At 36.0% G+C, this 24,539-nt stretch overlaps 1 protein-coding gene across 1 annotated transcript in view; it reads right to left on the bottom strand.

Moving 5' to 3' along the window:
* Positions 1-24,539, bottom strand: part of Dcc (DCC netrin 1 receptor) — a 268,312-nt gene that overhangs the window by 112,121 nt on the left and 131,652 nt on the right. Inside the window, exon 7 of the mRNA XM_050121731.1 lies at positions 1,140-1,235. Coding sequence (XP_049977688.1) covers positions 1,140-1,235 — 96 coding nt within the window. The remainder of the gene's footprint in view (positions 1-1,139; positions 1,236-24,539) is intronic.

Below are 24,539 nucleotides of genomic sequence, written 5' to 3'. Positions count from 1 at the left end.
GACTTTGAAACCAATGGTCAACGATTCAAGGATTCTGAAATAACAACTTCACTTTTTTACAACACCTGGTTAACAATAAGTGATAACATCTTTGGAGACTGTCCGAAAGTTCAGTATAGTCTGTGAATGGCAACTGAGGACTTTCTAAATAAACTATACAAACTTCAAGTAAATCTAGTTAGTAGTAATATTTATTCTCTAGCCAGTCATGCATCCTCATCTGAAATCCACACTCCAGAAATTTTTCTCTCTGATGCTTGGTATTAAATATGAATATTGCCCTCTTAAGCCTTCTGTTCTAATTAAGGTGAATGCTTATGGCCAGTCAAATGAAGTTGGAAGGATGTGGTTTTCTGGGGGTGCGGGAGATAGGCACAAAATATTAATTGAAGACATAAAGCTTATTTTTGTCTAAGTTTTAGACAGGTTGTTGGGAACAATATTTTTAGGAGCAATATGGGGTTGTGATTTTTTTCTGGGTATCCACATACTTTGTTTTTGAGCAAACATAGCATTATTAACAACCTCCATCAGTGACTTATATCTCCCTTTAAAACTGCTTCATGCTCTTCTGCTCTTTGGTCCTTGTTTGCTGACTTTTATTTAAACTCACACAGCCATTCTTTAGACAACGAGACTGGAAACAGTCTTTCCTTTTGTGTCTCCTGACAGATGACCTATGCCCCAGTTTAGGTTTCGTGTTTGTGATTTGGACTGATCCAATCAACTCCAATGTGCCAACCTTGTCCCCTGTCTACAGGTTCCTGTTGAGAGAAACAAATGCCCACTGAATATTCAGAGCCTCGATCACAAACTTCCTGCTCAAATGGCAGTGTCTGAGACAAACCGGTTAGCAGAATGAAGAGCCATAACAGGGCACCAAACTAGAAAACTTCTTAGATGATTGTGAAGGCAAGATCGAAATTCTCTAAGTCTACACACTAAAGTATCGAATAAATCCTTGCTATTCATTTGGAGAATGAAATAATCAAGAATAATGTGTACATATAATGTGCATATATTCCTGATAATTTCATGCATTCATTTTTAAATAGTTTTCTTTTTAGAATTTTGCCCTTTCTCACCATAATCCAAGCACTGGTCACCTTGTCGCAAGAGGATTGACGATGGATGCATACCTGTTATGGACCGTGTTGTGGCACTTTCATAAAGAGGGACACCTTCTCCTGCATTGTTGAAAGCTTTTAAGGAGATTACATAATGAGAACTTGACTCTGAAAACAGAAACAAATTGGACATGTGAATTAGTGTATTGAAATGCCTATGGCGAACATTCCCTGAAAACAAATTTGATATAATGTTTTAAATGAATTGATGTTTGAAAACGAGTGGGTTGGATTCTGGGAACTACCCGCTCTAATGGACATAGAGACTTTCGATCTTCCTGAATCCTCACATGAGCAGGGAATGCGTAAGTAGGTGGGGAAACAAGAACATTTAGACACACTGTACAGGATAGACGATGATATTTGCCCTTATCCCGGAAACACAAGTTTCTGTGAATTATCAGCTGCCAGCCCAGTGACCCAAGTGTCAGCCAAGTCTGTGTCATTCAAAACCAGAAGTGAGCATCAGACTGGAAATGAGAACAATCCTAAGAACCTCGGACATATTAGCACAGGGAACAACTATAAATACTTGGAACTGACCAGTGAAAATTCCGCTCCAGGACAGGACCATTTATAGTTAAATTAACTTGACACGACCTTAAGAAACCCGAGAAGAGGGAATTTCAGTTGAAGAATTGCCCATGGGAGATTGTCGTGTGCTGATGTCTGTGAGACACTCCCTTTATGGATACTGTCATGGGAGTATCCAGGCTATTGTGGGAAACAGTACAACTCAGGCAAGTGAGACTGAGTTGTATAAGAAAGGTTGATGAGCAAGAACCAGAGAACCAGCTAACAACCAAGACATCCCCAAGGTGTATGCTTCAAATTTCTGCTTCAGTTGACTTTCTTCAGTGATGAACTGTGAACTGGAATTGTATGTAGAAATAAACACTCCCTATAGGTGCTTTTTTCACAGTGTTCATCTTATAATCATAATGAAAACAACAGCACCCGAGCTAAGAATGACGTGGAAGAAGGTATCAAGTATGAAAGTTAGTGAGAGAAAAGCTAAAGCACACCAAGCAGAGTCCTTAAAGAAGAAAATTTCAAACGGAAACAATAAATACAGAAGGATACATTTCATTTGTTGACTTAATCTTTAAAAAATGCAAATGAAAGCAATATATGATTTATCAGAGCAGAAATAGAGCATCATCAATTTTTATTAAAGCTATAGCTTATGAGACAGAATTATAGTAATTTATTTTTTGTTCTAGATAAGAAAATACAATTAAGGATTTTCTAGACAGTCAAAAATTGATAATAATATAAAGGAGGTAAACAATCAAACTATTATTCGTTTCCAAACTGCTATTGCCTTTCATTTTATTGACCACCAGAACTAATGGAAAATGAGTTTTGGACATCCAAAATGACCAGAGGAAACTATGACCTGAAAGCCAACTTCTGAATAGTAAAGTAAATGTACTAAAACTAAGTGTCAGGAGAAATGTAATTATGTATTGGCCTATGCTATGATACTATAATGATCAGAGAATTAATAGATCACAATGGTCGTCTATGTACAGCATTCAAATGAGTCATTTCTATGAAGGTGGAACTTCTGTTACTATCATCCTAAGGCAAACATAATATAGATAAAGCAATGGAAGAGTATGAGGGCTACAATTTTACATATACTGTGCCATTTTAAGCAAGAGTCTTGGTAGAGATAGAATACGCACAGAATTAACATAGAGTAGTTAAAGTTCCATGTTCCCAAACTTGAGTTAGAAAAAAAAATATTCAATTTTTTAAAGAAGTATTTTAACCCCTTGTCATGTTCTATTCACCTAAGAAGTCAAGAAGCATGGATTTGATAGCACAAGCAATCCCCAGCGTGTAGGCTGCAGCTGTGTGTGGACCTGCTCATCCCAAGTTTGGAGATGGAAACATGGCAACTGAGCTTAAATCATCCTGTCATACTAGAAAGGAGAAAAAAAGCCAGTGATGATGACAATCTCCTGTCAACAAAATCAAGAATTATTGTATAGTGGGTTCCACTGATCACTAAAGAGCATCATCATCTAAGGAACTCAGTGTATCAACTCCCTGAGATACATAGAAACATGCTAATTTATAGAGCTAGTGTAGGCTAAAAACCATTGGTCCGTTCTGAGGTTGTCAACTAATCGCATAACTATCTGAGAAACTGGGAAGGAAATTAGTATTTATGTTTTTCCTATATAAGCTTCATTCCAGCATGAGCGGAGAGCTTGAGGATCAGTTTAAATATTTCTAAAAGAAAAACTTACGGAGAGAAACGGAGTATTGCCACTCTACCATTTGAATGAATGAATTAATCTACGCGTTACATATTCACAATTACTCAGAAAATCAAGGAACAACCATGCACCAGGTGTCTCAAATGGAAGGCATCCCTGCCCTCTAAAGTCTAGTGACAGCAAGTAGCCACTAACTGCTGGAACACAGCAAACAGAGCAGAGAAACAAGCTGAACCCAGTGAAAGCACACATGTAAGTACTTACGTGTTCTGTGTGTTTTTCTGTGCCAAGGTATTTACATAACAATGATGAGGCTTTCAAATGAGTGAGTTTACATTTAATGATGATTTTTGAAAATCTATTAGGTCTCTTTTCCTTTATGGAGTTCGAATGTAATTTAAATGCGTATGTTAAAGACAATAATATTCAAAATAACCATGTCCCCAAAGTACAATATAACAAAAATGATATAAGATCATATCTCACGCAGGTCTTTGGCTTCCATGTGATGAATTGCTGCTACTGGAAAAGAGAGACGTGTGTGTGCACACTCACATGCATAGACATGCATATGTTTATTGTCAAAGTAGGTTATTTTTAAGGAAGTAATCAATAATCAAATGTCAAGTGTTTTCTGAGATTCAAGACTGGTTGTAAAATAAGAACCTCTCTTATTAGCTTAGTAAGTTAATTCTGATCAGGGGAGAAAGGAAACACTACATAAAATGAAGCAATAAAATATACAGTATGCTCTCGGAATGCCATTTGAGATTAGAGGACTGAAATGGTCATGAAGGATCAGGCCAGCTGAGAAGAGTTTCCAACAGATATTTACTCTCACGTGGGGCTCGTGGAAAGAGGTGGGGTCTAGGAAGGGAGATCATAGAAAGTAAAAATATTTGAAGGAAATCTGGAAATGATGAAAATACACTTAGGAAAGGTAGAAAAATATTCATCTGTGACAATGACCTATTCTAGTTATATCAGAGTTATTAGATCTAATTTCTTATTTCAGACAGATGATTCATCTATACAATCAGACACAAACACTTATACTTGATATTAACCTAATGATATAGGAAATGGCTTTTTGTAGTTAAAATGTAATTTAGCTCAATCTCATACACCTATACATTTGCGTTTATCAAGGGCGTGGAAATGAGACCAGGATTTTTGTATTCCCATACACAGGATCTAGACTATCTGTTTGCCTTTAGTGGCTTTGAGATTTGTTTCCTTGTAATCAGAGTGAACAAAGGAGAATAAGGCAGACTCAGTTCCTGCATGAAAATGATAAGGTGGAAAGATTCCTAGGAGCTAAAGATGAACTATAATTCAGTTTGAGGACACTATTAATGCGGAGGAGGTGGTCTAAGTGTAGTCAGATTCTCTAGAAACCCAGACATTTGCCTGAAAACAACGTCCTTTAAATATGTGTAGCGAACTTAGATAAACTAATCAATTCGTGCTGGCAAATAGATCCTTATGAATCTAGACCTACTATGATCAGGAGGGTGAGTGTCACTTTAAGTCCTTTATGCGAAGGTTCTGTCTGCAAGCATCCTCCTCCCAGGTACTGGAAGGGGCTGTGAATCTCTAAAAGTCCAGCAGCTAGGGGCAGTCCCTATAGACATGCCAGGGAGAAGGAGTCTCTTGTTTTCTCTCTGCTCTTGACTGGAAGTGCAATCACTTGCATTTATAAACATCATCAACGTTACCACCTGCACTCCGAGATGCAGCTTTGGGGCTCTCTAGCAAGCACGTGATGCTTTTGTCACATTCTGGACCCCCAGAGGAAACAATAGGCTTTCCCTCTCCCACATTAGGCGTGATCCTCTAATGACCTTGTCTGCACAAGGAAGATAAACTTGTTACTCATTTAATGGCAAACTTAGGGAACGCGTGGAACGTTTTAATACCCTTTTATATGTGGACGGAGGGATATTCTTTGAATTTGTATTGAGCTCAAGAATCTTTCAAAGTTTCCTGAGACCCCAGATTGTTCTCCGGAACAATTTACAATAAGTTGGATTTTTTATCAGTTCACCGCTAGAGGGCAATGTGGAACTATTTTCCTGCACATGCTCAGAGCTTTCACGTTTAAAATCAGTAAATTAGACAACAGCGGCCTAGAATCACGGCCAGAATGGAAGCATCAAATGAGTGAAACGCATTTACTATTATCATAATGAATTCCAAATGAATTAATCATTAATTATGGTCAGACTCCATTGTTCAGGAATACGCTTAATGACAATTATGACAATAAATTTATTTTTGGGTATTTGCTGAAATGTTGCAGAGACACAGGCTTGACAAATGTACCAGTTATCTCTGCAAATAAAGTGTGGCAGTTTTCTCATTTGAATTTAATGCGATTTAATCATACAGGAGGGATTTGGGTCTTGGTAGGTTTCCCTGGGAATTATTTTTAGTTATAGATGTTCTGTGGGAGTCCACATATTTCACGGCATTGAACAGAATTTTTTTGTTTTTAATCTTTGACTGGTCAACGATTCTTTTACAACAGTTCGATTTGGGATTAAGGAAGCTAAAGAAATTCTTAAGAACCCTGAGCATGTGCAAGTGGATGACTGGGCCCATTATTGCTTGAGTGTCATGAAAAGTGGAGGGGGAGGAAGGCACATTTATTGATTATAGAGTTGTAAAGGCAAGGGAATGGTTATTGGAAGAAGACTTGGTGTCCTTCCCAGGAGACATGGGAGGTAAGAGACTCATTATTCTAAGAGCCCCTGTTAATCCTTCTCTGGAGGTTAGAGATGAATTTGCTCTCTGGGAGTCAGAGAATGAATCCGGAAACATTAGAGGCAGACCCGATGGTCTGTGCTTAGTAACAAATGCCGAGCATGAAGAACTTCATTATTTTAATTAATATTTTATGTGAATTAAATGCCAGTGGTGTGTGCCAGATTGACAGCTCACGGTCTTTTCCTCTTTACAGACTGTGCACTTCATTCCGGGTCCCTACCCATGCCAAGCGCTTGCCGGGCCCCAGGATCCATGTTCTTCCATCTTTCCTATTCTCCGTCAGCACTGCCAACAAGTCAATTAGGGGAAATTAGAATACCTGCTGTTTCCTAATGCAAACACCTGCCTCTTGGAAAGCACCAGGGCTACCACAACCACAGGATGGAGGCCACTGGGTCATTGTGAGACCCTATGTGTTCCTGGAGACCTTTGACTCTTCTGGACCTGAACTTTTTAATTAAGTGTAGTGGGTGGAGGGTAAATCCCACAGACATCATTGATCTCCGAGAAGGACAAGCAATTCATACTTGAGGAAGATGCAATTCCTATAATACACTCGATTTAACTTCATGGCATACGCTCCTTTCCAAATTTAATTAATACCTAACCTAAATCATTTGCTAACAAAGCCTTCATTTTGCTTCTCCAGAAACCCTGTACGGTTAAAGGTCATATTACATGATTTGTTCATTAGCCAGACTTATAGATACTAACTACTTCCTTAGTCAACAGGATAATTATTTAAGAATAAGCCATGAAATTATATTAGATTTTATTTAATTGCTTAAGGTCTACTATCAATAAGAAATTCAGGTGAAAAATTACTTTAGTTCTCAGTAGATAGCATTTAGAGCTTGTTAGATAGACACATATGAGACACAGAAAAACTATAAATGTATACTATACTCAGCATGAATCTAACCATGAATGGAGAAGACTGAAATATGAATGTTCAAGAGGGAAAAATAACAAAGATAGCCGATATCTTAGTTTTACTTTCCTAAGAAATAACAAGAACAATAATTTATATTTTCAGATAAGTAAATCTGGGTTATATGTTGAATCCGGGTTCCTAGTGGGGCAAGAGTGATGATTACTTTTTACATCTGGTAAACACATAGCACTTTCCAGCACCACGAAAGCTAGCCAGCAGGAAAACAGCTTCCAGGTCAGGACCAGTTTGATTTCTCTGCTGTCCATTACTCAAGGATGTGGGTTTTCAGCAATAGAGTCTTACCATCACGTTCTGCAGAGCAACCAAGGACATGGACAAGAGTCTGTAATGTTTTGTGAGTGCGCAGGAACTTATTGGCCAGAATCCAAAATAAGTGGAGCATTTTGACATTGGGTATTTTATTTGTTAACTTTGGTATCTAACAGGTTAGTGTGTGTCTATGTGTGTGTGTGTGTGTGTGTGTGTGTGTGTGTGTGTGTGAGAGAGAGAGAGAGAGAGAGAGAGAGAGAGAGAGAGAGAGAGAGAGAGAGAGAGAGTCTACACTAGCAGGTTTACATATAACATTTTCAAACTTTGTCACTGATAGATCTTAATGAAAAACTGTTGGAAACTGAAGAAAAAAATAAGCACAGAATGATTTGGAGTCAGTGAGGTCTTGTGTGGATGGTAGAAGTGTAACTGACGTGCTGGGTGATCAAATGTGAGGTAGAAGAGTATAATAAGCAAGTGCACGTGAAGCTATAAGCATTGGGGCATCTTTCCTGGCAGTACTAAAACTTGAAGACAACAGTAACCGTCTCCCACTTTCTGTCTTCTAAATTCTTCTCTTTAAGTATTTACTGATTTGGTGGATGACCGGTTGAGTCATTTATTAAGTATATTCTTAATTTTACTTAATTTTAACTTTACTCTTGTGTGTAACATAGACTACTTGTGAAATATTTTAATTGGCTCATAGTTTTGTGTATACTTATTGAGGATATGATATATTGGTTAATGTTCAAAATCAGAGCAAATATCTAGCCTCTCACTTATAGGAGAAATATTTAAACGCACTTTCTTCTACATACGCATGTACCCATATATGAATATATAGCCATTTTATCATTTAGTGCACAGTCATGCCACTGTGAAAGTGTCAGACACTTTTTTTTTCTTTTTGAAGTATGACTTAACCAGAGAAGGAAGGGAAAAGTTGACCAATTGGCAAAAAGTATCCCTTAAATGGATGACTAGCTATCTTCTTCTTAAAGGTCAATGGCAAAACGCCTGTTTTCAAGGCTCAGCCTCTTAGCTTTTTGTACTATATTGTTTTCTTATTTTTGTTGTTGTTAAATATGACATGGTAAATATAAGAAAATATAAAACTATGCTTTACTATAGAATGATACAGCCTAGGAAGAATAGAAAAGATGTGGAATGTAGGTATATTTCAGAGGCTACTGTGATTGTATGGACAAATATCATAAGGGCCTGGCTTGAGGTGGTACAGTATGAATAAAAAGGAAAATAAATCTTGTAGCATACATTATAGACATATATGAAGGGGTAGTGGAGAATGCAAAAAGATGGAGAATGATTCACAGTTCTGGTTTCTGGCAGGAATGTGAAACAATTACTGGGACTAGAAAGACAAAAGCAGGCAAAATAAGACAATAGAAGAAATTTCAGTTTCTTCAGAAAGCATCACAGGTAAAAATGGCTGACTTTCTGGAGCGTGAATTTATTACAGGAATGCAAATGAATAAATTGGGGGCAGAATTGACTTTTCTGAGCCACAAGGAAAAAGTGCATTTGCTGAAGATGCTCTTCCACGTAAATTCATCTCTGTCTTCTCTGATGGATAATCTAGCCATCTTGGGTTGTCATGCTATCAATAAACAAATTTCCCTCAGTTGCCTCAAGAGTGTTATGAATAAGTATGAATAAATAGTGGAAGGATGGTTCATGTTTATTTTAGTAATGTAGGTCATGAGTTTTCTTGCATTTAAGTCAGAGGACACACTAGTAGGACCCAAAGCTGTGTATGCTCAGTGGTGCTCTTTTGTAGGGCTAGAGGTTTTGAGCATCTCTCTTATTTATGCTGGAGAGCACAGTAAACATCCCTCATCCACTTAGCTGCTGGGGTGTGCTTTGGCTGAGAGCCCTGGGAGTCAGGAATGGCTATGAGGACATGCTTGGATTACACAGCATTATGCAGAGCTTACAAAATGCCATACTCAATGAAATGCTTCCTCATCAAAACCGTGCATAAGGAAGTTAGGTAGACATGGGAATACAAAGGATACGGGGTTTCTTCATTATTATTATGGAGTAGTAATTCAAAAATGTTGGATCAAATATAAAATTAGTTGAGAATATTAGATGAATACCTATGGGCTGAACTAATAAGAATACAAATATTTTAGTATAGTGAATGAAAGTAGACAAATCATTACAATGGTTTAAAAAGCCAGTTAAATTGACTCTTCGGGACACAAACAAAACAATTAAATGAATTCATAACAGACACCCAAAGCAGCAGCATGTGTTTTTATAAAATCCAGTGCTTTTGCCAAGCGTTGGTGGCACACACCTTTAATCCTAGCACTCGAGAGGCAGAGGCAGGCAGATGTGGTCTGCAGCCTGGTCTATAAGAGCTAGTTCCAGGACAGCTAGGGTTGTTACACAAAGAAACCCTGTCTTGAGAAACCACACACACACAGACAAAACCCGGTGCTTTCTTGTTTCCTTCACACTTCCGTTCTTTCTTAGGTTTGTATTTCATTCTCTTTGTTAATCTCTTCACCCATTCTTTCAGGGTGTTAGAAGAAATACTGTAATAGGAGGTAGAGAACCATGGAAACAAAAGGCGTGGGAGGGGGAAGAGAGAGAGAGAGAGAGAGAGAGAGAGAGAGAGAGAGAATGGCCTGGAATAATGGTAGGTTTTAGTCTAATAACTGGACTCTAACTTGTTGTGGCAGACAATAAATTATCTTTATTGAGATTCTAAACAGCTCATTGTGGGTCCTCATTCCAGAAGTTTGAGGGAAAAAATGCAAAAGCAAACATACAGCTCACTGCACAGTAGTGCGTGGACTCAGAACCAGGTTTCCCTGCTGTGTAGGCAGCCATGATTTACTTCAGCTTAAGGGCTAAGACATCAGTACCAATATGCCCTATTAAAATTTATCTTTAGTTGTAATTTAGAGGCCTCTTAAATAAAAATGAAAATCACATTAATATCATTTATTTTCCCAACCCTCACAGCATATTGATATACATTAGAATAACTGCCATTTGAAATGAGTCTTGCCTTATACTCGACAGATATCCGAGATTCTCTTTGTGAACTCTGCATAGGCATATGAGTGTTTGAATTAGCATGCTCTGTCTTTGCCTTCAACTGACAGTTGTTTTTGTTTTGTGGACATTAACCATGAATTATGCCAAATAGATGACACTCAGATAACATCCAGATTCTTACACATTCTTGTGCCTATTCTTTTATTGTATAGTTGTTCTTGCTTTCTTCATTATTCACAGGTCAAGGCCCCTGAAGGTAAGCCATTGAGTGCTTTGAGCAACGTTACAGTCTAGTATTTGCTGAGATTTGGTAAACACACTACCATAAGCTGGTATGATGTAAATGGTACATGTTCAATCCATTGTGACATCAATACTCACTTACAGCCTTTGAGCATAATGGAAAAATAGTGGAGTTTTTTTTTTTATTCATTTGTTTGTGTATATTTTGTCCTTGGGAAAAATTCAGGCCCTTGCTCATGGGAGAAAAAAAAAAGGTCTACCATTCAGCAACAGCCTGTTTTCCATTTCATTTAAGTCTAATGAGCTTAACTAGGTGCATGTGTACAGGAGCTTCCATGTTATCCTGTACACTGACATAGAATCCTATGGTTCCCCACCTCTCCAGTGTGTTGCCAGAATTGCTGAGTTGCTTGTAGATAGCACCAATGGGAGACTACGTTGATGAAACATAGGTGTTCTTGAAGTTATTTCTACATTTTTAACTTCATATAAGAAGTAACTAATTACATATACATGCAATGACTTTCTGAAGAATGCTAATAGTTTATAGATTACACACTTATATCACATTTGATAATAAGAAAAAAAAGCCAATGTCTTAATACATGGTTTAGTTTCATTATACAACCTACTCATTTACATCATTGTAGCAAAAAAATTGACCCAAAATGTTGACATTTTATCTACTTTAAATTTTTAAATCTGTGCCTTAAATGTTAAAGGTAGTATTTATTTCAGTATATACTCCATGCAGAAAAATATGAACATATGAAAAAAGAACATTTGTTAACAGTGGGAATGACATCTTATTAATATTTCCTTGGTATCTATAAAATTAAACTTATTTTAACACTGAACTTTAGTAAAACTTGACAAAATGAAGTTGAAATAATTCTGTAAAGCAAAGCCTGCTGAAAACAATAACTACCAGTGACAAATGGAATAAAGAATGTATTTGAAAACTCGATCATGAATAAATATACCTATTGACACAAGTTTTCAAAACAAAATCAGTATGCTCAATAAATACTTGGATTATTTGGGAGAATTGAAAGGGCAGACATTTGCACAAGATTAAATTACTAAATTAAATTAAATTAAAACTAAATAACTAAATCAAATGGACTTCACATGAGTAAACCGAGAAGAAAATAAGTGTGATTATTAATGTCAATAGTCAGTAGGTCACTAGGCAAAATTCAAATGGAAAATACCCTGCCAACGTGAAAATAAAGAAAAGCCAAAATCACAAAAGATGAAAAAAATTGAAGTACCAAACAAAAATACTTAATCATATTACAGGTTTGCAATTGAATTTTTTAAATCTGTTTCTTATCAGTTTAATACATTGAATTTTTTTCCTATTTTCATTGTATTTAAAACAAAAAAAATTACCTGCTTTCATTTTTACATATCAAACCCAGTTCTGACTCCCTCTTTCCTCCCATTCCCTTCACCTTCCCCCCAAGTCCACGCCCCATCCACTCCTTAGAGAGGGTAGGCACATTGCTTTGAGGAAGGACCAAGGTCCTCCCTATGATAGCTAGGCTAAGGAAGGTATCTCTCCAAAGAGAATGGGTTCCAAAAAGCCAGTATGAGCAGTGGGGATAAATCCTGAGGAGCAGTGACCCCTCAGTTATGCATTTAAATTTTAGTAGAGAATTTTATGCAAGATTGTCTTCTATTGGTTAAGATCTTAAATAGTTGTATGTTTTAAAGGTTTTTTTAGATGATGGAAACAATATACATGACTTATCCAGTTGTGGGGGGAAACAAAAATCTGTATTGATTAGTGTGGTTGAAAGTTCCCAGTTGTTATTTAAATACATTCTTAGTAAACATGTTTCAGTTATGTGTCATTTTAATATGCTTTTATCACTTTATGTTTAGATTTGTTTGTTTATTTTACTAATGACTTAGCACGTGTTATTTGTTTGATAACCTGGAAAAGAACGGACACACAATGCAAATTCTAGTTCTTTTCTTAGACGAGTTTAAAATGAATTCTAAAGCAATTGAGCCAGCTTCCAAAGGCAACAATACATTTGACTCAGCTGCTATTGGATATACAACATAGGGCAAATGAAAGGCCTGACAACAAGGAGAGCAAGCAGACGCTGGGGGTAAAGTAGGACCAGCTGAGAACAATTAGCAAAGTAGATCCTCTTACAATTGGATGAGAAATTGCCAAGCAACTCAGTGTGAAAGATTCAGTGGTTGTTTTGGATTTGAAGCAAATTGGAGAATTGAAAAGGATCAATAAGCGTGTTTCATGAGCAGATCTCCAAAGTGAGCTGTCATTTTGAATGCTTTTCATCCCTTACTGTACACAACACTAAGGTATCATTTCTCTATCATACTATGATGTGAAACCAAAATCTGGCAAAACTGATGCAAAAAGATTTAAAGTAATTAAAATATCAGCACTATCATATGCCATTCTGATAAAATTAAGGGAGTCATCAAGATTATTACTTCAATTCATGTAGATGAAAATTAATACCTTTACTAATCAAAATGTTTATCAAAGTATGTATAGAATAAAACTATTTCAATGCAGAGAGATGGAAAGATGCTTAGTGGTTAAGGACATTGACTCCCAGAGAAACTACATTCACATCCCAGCACCTACCTTGTGTGTGGTTAACATCCATCAAGAACTCCAGGCTAATGTTCTGAGCAGTCCCCTAGCTTCTACAGGCATCAGGCACACACATGATGCCCAGACATATGTGCAGGTGGAACACACATACACATAAAATAAAATAATTGAAGAAACTGCTATCTCAAGATAAAAAAAAAAATGACCTGAATATTTCCTACTCAACGGTGAAGAACTGGAAGCTTTTTTTTTATGACATTGATGGAAGACAACAATGTTTAATTATAACAAAAGCACTTTGTAAGAAAAAAACCCTAAAAATTACAAAGAAGTAAAATTATTCCTTTTGCTACATGGCATGACCTTGTATTTATTAAATAACAAAGACGTTGCAAAAAGCAAGAAAATCTATTGGCATTAGTTAATGATTTCAACAAAATTGAAACATACATTTAAAATAGAAAAATTAGTTATTTTTCTACACATTATAATTGAAAAAACAAGGTCAAGGCTATCCTGGTCTACAAAGCTACTTCCAGGACCATCACAGCTGTCACAAAAATAAACCTTGTCATGAAACATTGAAATAAAACAAGTGAAAAAAATCTTTAAACAAAAATATATAAGCAATTCCACTTCCAATGCATCAAATCTATAAAATACTAACAGATTAACTAAGGTGTTGAAATATTTATACAAGGAGAAGTACAAACAACTGAAGAAGGAAGTTGAATAAGATAAATACAAATGGAAATACCTCTTATTTTTATTAATTGGCAACTATATTATTAAAATGTCAATGCCATCAAAGGGTGTGGGGACCCAAAAAATGTGAGCTTGTTCCACCTCGATTGGAGGTCAGAGTTTGAGCTTATTTTTGCTTGCAAAGCAGTTTCAAAGTGGCTATACATTCTGAATTAGGGTGTGGTTATTTGGTGTTTGAGACATTAAGATGCTCATAGAGGTGGATCTGCTCCATCCTGACCCAAAGTCATGGACTTTAAACCTATTCCTGTTCCTCTAATTAAAACAGGAGGTTGGATATAAGGAGTGGCTATCTACAGGATACTTAGTCTAGGGTGTGTCCTTCTCAAATCATCAAATGCTTTACCCAGAAAATAATGGCTTGATATTGCAATATTGAAGCAAGTAACTGTTCTGGTTGTCCTTTGTGTCATGTTAATGCAGTCTTTTGCCTTCTCCCCATTTATATTGTTTTATAAAAGCATATAAAATTACAGAATCATTTCCATTTTAGGAGTACCATTAATTAATTGTTTCTCTCAGTGTCTGTGCTACTGAGGTTATAGTTAGGAAGTGGTCTCTTGTGCTAAGGTATTCAAGTGTACTTCCTCTTTCTCTTCTGTAAGGTTTAGTGTGCCTGGCTTTATGTTGAGATCTTTAATTCATTTGGACTTGAGTTTTGTGCATGGTGATAGATATGGGTCTATTTTCATTTTTCTACGTTTATATCCAGTTATGCCATCACCATTTGCTAAATATGCTTTTTTTCCCATTTAATATTTTTGCTTCTTTGTCAAAAATCAGGTGTTCCAAGGTGTGTGGATTAATATCTATGTCTTTGATTCAGTTTCATTGGTCCTCCTATCGGTTTTTATGTCAATACCAGGTTGTTTTCACACAAGCATATATAGTATTCATTATTCACTGAGTTGCCCTTCTGGTACTATTCTGTGTCTTTGTATTTCTTTCTTATCTCTGTTCCTCCTACCTAATGTTTCTAATCCACATGCCCCTACCCTGGAATGTATGAACCTCTCATGGTTGAACCACAATAGAAGTCACCCCAAAAACATGGCTTATGACAAAAGTGATCTGTAGATTCAATGAAATCCCATCAAAGGTCCAGTGACCTCTGTGTAAAATAGAAAGGTTTCTATGAAACGCTTTTGTCATTCCAAGGATCCTGAATGCCTATGAAAGTCTTATACAAGGCAACAAGTTGGATGTGTCATGGGTTCTAGTTTGCAAAGCTTTTATAAAGCTATAGCAACTAAACTAGTATAGAGACGGGCCCATGTGCTGCAGTCCACAGCCCAGATATAAACCCATGATGTGAGGGCAAATGATTTTTAACAAATCATGACAATTCAACAGGGAATGACAGGCTCAATATAGGTGACAGGATAGTTGGATGCAAGAGAATAAGTTATGTTCTTAGGTTAAATACTATTCAACAATGAACTCACCTTGATCAGAACATTAACTGTAAAATCTAACCTAAAAGTTAATGGAGAAAAACGTAAAATAAAAGCTGCATGATATTGGCCAGCAATGGTCTTCTGGGCATAATGTTAGCTACAAAATCAAGAAATAAAAAGGTTGACAAATAGGACAAAAAGAAATTAATCGTAGACCAGAAAAAAATATCAAGAGATATAAAGCAAAACAGCACAGCAGTATTGAGGAAAGCGTTACATTTTTATGTCTGATAAAAGACTAATATCCAGAAATTCAACAACAAAACATGAATGATTCAAAGATATAGAATGCTTGAATATTTTTCTTCAAAGGAGACATAAAAATGTGAATATATAGAGTATGATATAATGCTTAGAATCACTAATAACTAGAGAGCGTCACGTTCTTAGAAGAACAGTGCAGCAAATTTATATTTTTATATTTATATTTTTTCATGGTTAATATTCAAAAAAGTAATAAGTCTTCACAAAAATTAGCGAAACTGGCTTCTACCTTTGTCAGTAATGTGAAACAGAATATCTTTGATTGAAAACAGTATTGTTACTAAAAATTTAAAAAATATTTTTATATGATCGAGCAACTCTACTTATGACTGTTTGCTCCACAGAGAAGAACATAGGTTCAAACATATATGTTAATCCATGTTTTATAGTATAATTTACAACAGCTAAAGCTTGGAGAATTCAAGTCAACAGTAAAAAAAACAATACTGATATATGGTGCCATACTGCTAAAGTCAGACACAAATAAACTATGCTGTTTAATTTAAATGACATTTCATTTTGGAAGTTAGACATTTAATCAGAGATAAGCGGAGAAATGGGAAAAAAGCTGAAAAGTGAAGTAGAGAGAGGGATAAAGAAGAGGTCAGAAATGTATAACAAACACAGTTCGAATGGGAAGAGCACTGCAGGAGTATGAAAGCTGTATGGCAATATAAATATATGAATAAGTATTAGTTATATATTTAAAATAACTATAGAAGATGCATTTAGAGACATATACTAAGTAAAAGGTATTTCAGGGTATGAAAATGCTCATCATCCTAATTTCATTATGCATCTTGTGTATAAATGTATCGATTAGGATAAAGTACCTGCAAATATAACCCATGGGTGTCCATGCGAAATTAGAGTTAATCAAAACGCAGATGAACCTGAGGACTTTAAGGAAATGACAGTGGTGGGAAGTGGTGTGGTGTTTTCTACAGTGAGTGGAGTGGGGTCCTAAGCAGTGTCGGGATGGGAGCAGCGAGAGTATTCAGTATTCGGTGGGCACGGTGCTCATTTTACAAGACAGAGAGAGTTATGGGGGTCGGTGCAGGGCAGTTGGGCAACAGGAGGAACATATTTAAAACACTGGCTGTACAATTTTAAGATGTATTGCTTTGGGTACCACGAAAATAGGGACATATGTCGGATTAATCCAAATTCTGTTTCTAGACTTTGTGAAATATCCAAACTCTTTGTGCAATCCCAATACTCAAGATTGAATAAAAGTGCTAGAAAAGGCTAGAGTAAAGCATGGTTCTTTATGAGAATGCCTTAATTGTTTTGTTGCTGTTCAATAATTTTATTTTACTGTGTATTGTTTGAAATAAGAAAGTAATACATAGAGGCAAAGCTTTGCTTTGTTTATCCTCTGTGAGTCTATGCAAATAACACTACATTGTGATTATGGAATAATTTGGCTCAAAGTAAAAATAAGAAAATAGGGAAGTGGAATTAAAGAGATATATTTGAATAATAAAATAGTAATTTCTAAGATGCATCAAAATGTATTTTTCATTGATGACCCTTATAGAATGTGCCTACTCCAGGATTCAAGAGGACAGATAGAGGGTGAACTCAGCTTACCACAAATGTGTGTGTGTGTGTGTGTGTGTGTTTGAGTACACAAACTTATAATAATGAAATAAAAAACTAATAAACACCAACCCAGGAACTGTAGTGAAACAAAATTGAAAGTTTAGCAGTGTGCTGTTCAGACCTCATGGTGTGGTGCTGTTATTATCTGAGGCTTCCCTAGTGGGTCAGGCCCCTAATCATCACCGTATTGATAGGAAGGAGACAAGACTCAAAGTGTTTCCATGTTCTTAGGTATTGTATGGGGATGAGAAAGGTACTGACATGGTACTGTTACTCCAGCATTTGGTAACATCTACCCACCTCTGTCCAGAGTCTGTTACCTAGCTTTTTACTGGGTGGTTATGCATTGCTGACAGTCAGGTGGATTTTTATTTTATTTTATTTAGCATTATTGTTTAAAAAGAAACCAAGAAAAATCCTTCCAGAGTGTTCTTTCCAAAAGAACAGTTACCAGGATGTTTCATGACAGGATCAATTGTTAACATGTAGTGTTTTCAGCTGAGGACTCTGGATGTAGGACCCATTTTTATTTTTTGTAAACATTTCTAGTCGCTGGCATAGAGTGAACACTTAAAAACTAGTCAATCATGTTATAAAAAAAAATTCTGGCAAAATGGAGAAAATTAAAAGTTAAAACAAACTTATCCAAAAAATAAAATACCCTGACAAGGTCCTCTCAGCCTATTGCTGAGAGTCAGGATACAACACTTACGCCTCTGTAGTTTTTCTCTAAGTGATATGTCCTCAAGAAAGCTCCCGTGATGAAACAAGCCATCTGCCTCAGAGAACTTCCTGCTCAGTAAACTGGAATATAAAATCCGTAATGACTAGAGCTTTGTCAGCAAAGCATTTGTTGTATTTCTTTTGTGGAATGTGAAAAATCCTCACGTCGGTCTCATAAATTTCCTGAGCAATCACCCACTGTTCGCTCAGCCTTTTGGATGTCAGGGAAGTCTGTGGTTGACTGATTCTCCAATGAATAATTCTAACAAGAAGGCTCACTCCCAGTGTGCTGCACTTTTGCTTATGATTAGAAACAGTAAGGTTCGCTCTTGATTAATGACTGTTGTAGCAGTGCTCCGTACTAGAACACTCACACAGCCCCAGTCCCATCCTTTACCCATCAGCCATAGCAGCTTCTCAACTGATCCTTTCCCAAACCATCAAATCTAGTAATGGGCTATTGGGGCTGCCGTTATGGGGTTTTGTACTACTGCTCACTGGGGGAAATGAAAGGGGTTTGAATTTTGTGTATTCATTTTGCTTTGCTTTTGGTTTATCCTTGAAAAGACAACTCAGAGTTTGCTGAATGTTTAACAGGGTAATTTTTTAAAATATAGGGTGTCACAGTGAACATCTGTACAATGTGTTTTTGCTTTCTATTCTTTTTTTATAGAAAATATGTATACAAGTGTGGATATGAGGACAAGATTAAAAGTACAAACACCATGATAAGTATTTATCATCTTTAAAGTTAGAAGACTATGTATTTAGGAGATACATAGTCTCTCCCAAAAAGCAAGATATTATAACATCACTGATGTGTAAAAAGAAACGCCAGACCATACTTTAAGAAAAAATTAAAATATTTCACAAATCACCCTCTCTCGATTAATTTTAACTATTTAAAAAGAGTTTATGAATTGTATTTTGTGGTGTTAGATTTAGTAGCAAAAGTATAAATAAATACTCAGTATTCTTTCTCTTACATTCTCTACTTCCTCCTTAATTAGAAAACCCATGGACTTGACCTGTTCAAATGGTACAATAGGATAAAGTCAACATTTTCTAGTCAAATTTAACCCCTGTTTTCCTGAGAAAATGAGGGTTATTTCTCTTTAATCATGAAAGAGAAATAAATTATTAAGATAAAACAAGTAATTTTGACATGTTTTAGTCTATTAATTTGGGCAGAAGCCTTAAGTCTAGGAGTGGTTTGATGAGAGCATTAACCACACAAATTTGCTCTGGGTCCCTGGACTCTGTAGAAAGGTCAAGTGTTGGTAGTCTCCTATGCTCCTGTAGGTAGATGTAGGCAGATACATGACAGTGTCTGGAACCTCTTGGCAGCTACCCTGGGGTGCACAGCATAGAAAGGACCTTGCCTCAAACAAGGTGGAAAAGCAAGGATTGCCTCATGCAGACTGTGCTCTGATCTGCCTGTCTAAGCCATGCCACATACATGCCCAGATCTCCTTATGAAAACAAGCACACATCCAGACAACATGCATAGACTTTAAGTGCTTATCATGAATTCCAGTTTGACAGTGTTGACATAGAGAGCAAGGGACTGTTACATGCCAATGTTTTCCTAGTTAATGAAAGAAGGACTCAGTTCTATAAAATACTCTGAGTCTAATCCAAGTCCTGTTTGTGTTCAACTGTCACTATCAGAATTACCGACTTTGGTCCTTACCACATCTTGATTGAGCTACTGATTTCCACCATTAAACTCCAAACACATTCACTTTACAATAATACTCTGATTAGTTACATACATGCATCCAAGTCACTCTGTGTTGATGAAATACCATGTTAATAATCCTGAGCAATGTATTTATCATAGGTTTCATACTTGTAACATATATTTTATTGGAAAGGAGAACTAATTCGTTCATTGACTCTCAAGGAAGCATAATGGACTATATACTGAGAAAGGAACATTTGCTTTTAGAGCAAATAAATTCTATTTTCTATAGGTTTTCATATACTTCATTATTTGTTTATTCAATATTTTTTTTACAATTAAATACAAATTACAAGATTCTTTATGTTATACTTGTTTTGCTAAACATCATCAATATAAAATATGTGGTGACTTGAATGAGAAGGGTCCCATTCTCTCATATATTTGAATACTTGGTTATTAGTTGGTAGAACTGTTTGGGAAGGATTAGGATGTGTAGCCTTGTTGGAGAAGGTATGGCAACTGGGAGGGGGCCTTGATGTTTCAAAAGCCTCTCTTCCTTATACTGTGCATTGTGAATTAAGATGTAAACTCCCAGCTAAGATCATTGCTGCCTGTCTCCCTGATGCCATAATCTCTGCCATGATTTTCATGGGTTTTATAATGCACTGAACACATAATCCCTAAATAAATGCCTTCTCTTATGAGTTGCCTTGGTCATGGTGTTTCATCACAGTTATAGAAAAGTATCTAAGGTATGAAGTGATTCCTCTTATTATCTCCATAAAGCTTAACATTACAAGATGATTCACAAAATTAAAGCTTACTCTTCACATATTGAAAGTATCCACATTTAAGATAAGAAACTATTCAGCAATCAGAAATTAAAATAAAACAAGACAAAAATCTATCAACCTTAAAATGAAATCTTATCAAAAACATTTTTTTTGAGAAGGAAGAAAGAAAGCTGATGAGGAGTGAGACCATGAAGAATGCAGGGATGTGGGGAGGATGTGGGAAAAGTTAATGGAGGGCAAATAATATGATTAAAATATATTGCTTGGGAAAATATAAATAAAAGGAAAAAAAGCAGATTTTGTTTCCTGAAATTACATGATATTGTCTATAAAACAACTTCATGTTCTTGATGAGGCCTGTCTTCTTCCTTCACATTTCTCTAAAGGATAAAGAGCTGGTAATGTTCTCTTGACAGACTGAGGAAGCCTGAACATCAGGCTGAAGGAACCCCACTAACAGCAAGAAAACTGCCAACTCACAAACCAGCTAGAAAGTACCAAGAAAAAAATACCTCCTCTACATCATTTTTCAGTGTTATACATGCTTATTTCACATTATTCTGATCCCTGTGTCCCATTTCTGTATGTTATCTGCCAGAGACATATATTCCTCAATTGGACCAAAATTATGATCTCTATTGTTTTATTATAAATTAGAAAATTAAAAGATTTTCTCCACAATCAAAAAGATTAGGAGGAATTAGCACCTAAACAATTAATTATTATTCATAAGTATAAAATATCATGTTATAAAAAGACAATAATATGAATATGGGTAGCATCAGTTATAAAATAAATATTGTTATGTTTCAGTTTTAAATCTACAAATGCTCCTTTCTATACAACAGTTCTGCTCTATACTATTAGAGTATTTCCTAATTTATGCTAAGACAAGACTAATTGGTATACAAGCCTTGTGAATTATATTACCATGAGGATACAGCTTTTTTACACTTGCAAGTAAAATTCTTGGCTCCCTACATGTCTTCAAACTTTTGTTTACTTTGTACTAATTGAGCTTTCCTATGAGAATGGTCTCTGTAGAGCATCTATTGTATTTCATTCAAGCTTTTTGTTCTATATCTTGTTAGAAAACAAAAACCTTCCAACATTACAATAAGGCTAGTGTGAATTTCTTATTCATTTCCTGGAATGAATCTGCTGAGTTTAAGAGATGAAGTTGACTGCCTAGAAGAGAATTCTTCTAGATGACTGAGGAAGAACTTTTTTTGATTACCTTAAAGTCTTCTTCCTGTAATCTCAACACCGAAGACATTATTATGTCTTTTTACTCCAATGCTGTCCTATGATGATGGTCCTGTGCATTCTTTTAGAACCTGGCAGCTTTGAAATTATTTTTCATGTTGTCTTAGTATGTGGGTGATGCTTGACTCAGAAATTCAGTTTTAAAAGATTAGGGGATTGAGAAAAAAATTAAGTTAATATTGCAAGTTACATTTAGCTATGGTGGCAAGTGATATAACCAACAGAGGTTGTTCTCTTGCAGTTGAGAGGGCCAAATGCCTACAGTCAGGCCACTAGCTGTGCCTCACTCTCCAGGGCAGAATTGTTCCTCACTTTCTTGGGAGCTGGTGGGTTCAGTGTTCTCTGCCACTGTATCATTCCAGTGTCCAATTTCTTTTTTACCATACCATCTTCTTCTTACCATTGTAGGGCTCCTCAAGGACACCATCATGTAATTTATAACCTACTGAGCCTGATAAACATCCTTAACACAACCATTGGTGAAGTGAAGACTCTTTCTCTGAAAGAAGTCAGGTTCACCGACTTCTTTAAAAGTTAAGAGACATTTTTTTTCACAAAGTTTTATTTTCTTTTACATATTCATCATTTAAGTCAGTGACAGGCATTTTGCCTTTTGCACACAAGGCCCAACACCACATTGAAAAGACATTACTAGCTTTTAGATGGTCACTTCTTTGTTAATTATTAAGAAATTGATTTGCTTCAGTGATTATAAAAGCAGCTCAATCTTTTCTGTCTTAACAGTATCACATGTATCACCCTATGTCATGAGCACACAGGATTAACTACTCCAAAAGAAAGGAGTGACATGTTGATTGTTTAAGATAAGCAAGTATGGCTTATTATTGTTTCTACTTCCTGATTATAAAAGCTAATGTGCAGTGGTATAACAAACACATAATCAGCAACTTATAGAATGAATCATGAGAAGCTTACTGTCAACTTGACAGAATCTAAAATCACCAGGAAGACATCCTGGTCTATGGGCATGCCTTGGAAAGATTAAGTTGGTTGCAATAACTGAAATGGGAAGGCCTGTTCACTATGTATGGCATCATTGATTCCCTGATTGGGATTCTGGTCTATATAAATGGAAAAGGGGAACTGAACAGTACCATGCGTTCATTGTTCTCTGCTTTTGTTGTAATTTATATGTGAGCAAATTCTTCAAGCTTCTGCTGTCTTAAGATGAACTGTCCCTCTGCATTATGAGCCAAAATAAACCTGTCCACCTGTAGTTGCTTAGAAACTACATTGGTATCTAATCATGCCAATGGAAAACAAACTAAAAAAGCTGTAATCTGCTGGTTCTGAACAATATGACCACACTCATATTCCAAGACAGTCAAATATATGGTATATGGAAGCAAAACACAATTAGGTGAGTGAAAGTCTAAGAACCACAATTATCAGCATGACAAGATGCCCCTAAAAATGATGCAGTGCCCATCTTTATCTTGATAGTAACCTATGTCCTCCTCAAGATGGAAACCTTATCTGACACTATAAACTTACCCAAACACCCGAGGCTATTGAAGTCGTGAATCTTAAAGGACTATTCTACTCTTAAAAGAATATTTTACTCTCACTTTCCAAAACCAGTGTGATTCCTCACTGCATTCTCAATACTTACCATTATCCTCACAGACAAGGTGGCTCTCACCCCTCATCAAAGCCTCTTTACAGGATACAGAGACAATTACAGAAATACATAAATGGTCAAAATGTAGAGAACAACTGACTGTTAGGCTCCCAGCTTCAACTGATACATCTACAACTCAAAATCCTACACCTAAGATTCAGAGAATATCTCAGAAAGAGCAATAGACAGATTGTACATGCCGTAAGACCAGAAAGACTTTTGCAAGATTGCGTGTTCTAGATATGCCAGGAAGCTATACTCATGTCCTTAAAATTAGGCCTGGAAAACAAGACCTGAACAGTGACAAGACCAGTAGGCATACAAAAGAGGATGGAGAAATAAAGTGGTAAGATCCAACCATAGATAAAGGGAAGGAGGCAATTAAAGACTCGTGAAGGGGAGAGTTGGCTGTCTCTAGGAGTGAGCCTGGCCCCAAATTAATTAGATTATCCAATACAATGCTGTCACAAAATGTATGCATTAAAGACAGGAAACATTATCTGCTTTGGCAAATATTGATACATACATAGGTACATACACATGCACACTCATGGCCAGGAGAGAGAAAGAGAATTCAAGAGGGAGTAGAACTATGGAAGAGGTTGGAGTTATTAGATGGGGGAATTGTACAATTATACTTTAATTAAAATAAGATAACATTTAAATTTCTTCACTAGAAATACACAGTCCACAAAATAATGACCATCTTGATGTAAAGTAGCTTAACTTCTGACTCCGTATCCCATTGTTATTGAAGATTTATATTTTATAACATTTAAAAATAAAATAAAAATGTATTTATAAAATAGTTGGATATAACAATGTTTATTTAATTCCAGCACTAAGGAATCTGGAGTAGAAAATTAGAGCGTTCAAGCCATATTTGGCAATAAAGGATAGCCATTTCATAAGATAAAAAGCAAAGATTCAACAGTCACCTTCCCTAATCTTTTTTGTTTAATCAGTACAACACGAAGGTGGCTATTAAACACACATCATGACTTCTAGAATAACTGTGGAATAAGTAAATCCAAAAGTATAAAGGGCTAGAATTTTGAGCCTTCTCTAACATGTACTCACATTATCTCTCTATTCGTTATATATTTGATTATTCTTTTAAAGAA

This window comes from Alexandromys fortis, unplaced genomic scaffold, assembly GCF_014885135.2.
Source record: "Alexandromys fortis isolate MF-2015 unplaced genomic scaffold, M_Fortis_MF-2015_v1.1 scaffold_202, whole genome shotgun sequence".
Classification (NCBI taxonomy): Eukaryota; Metazoa; Chordata; class Mammalia; order Rodentia; family Cricetidae; genus Alexandromys; species Alexandromys fortis.
This window is presented reverse-complemented; position numbering and strand designations above follow the sequence as displayed.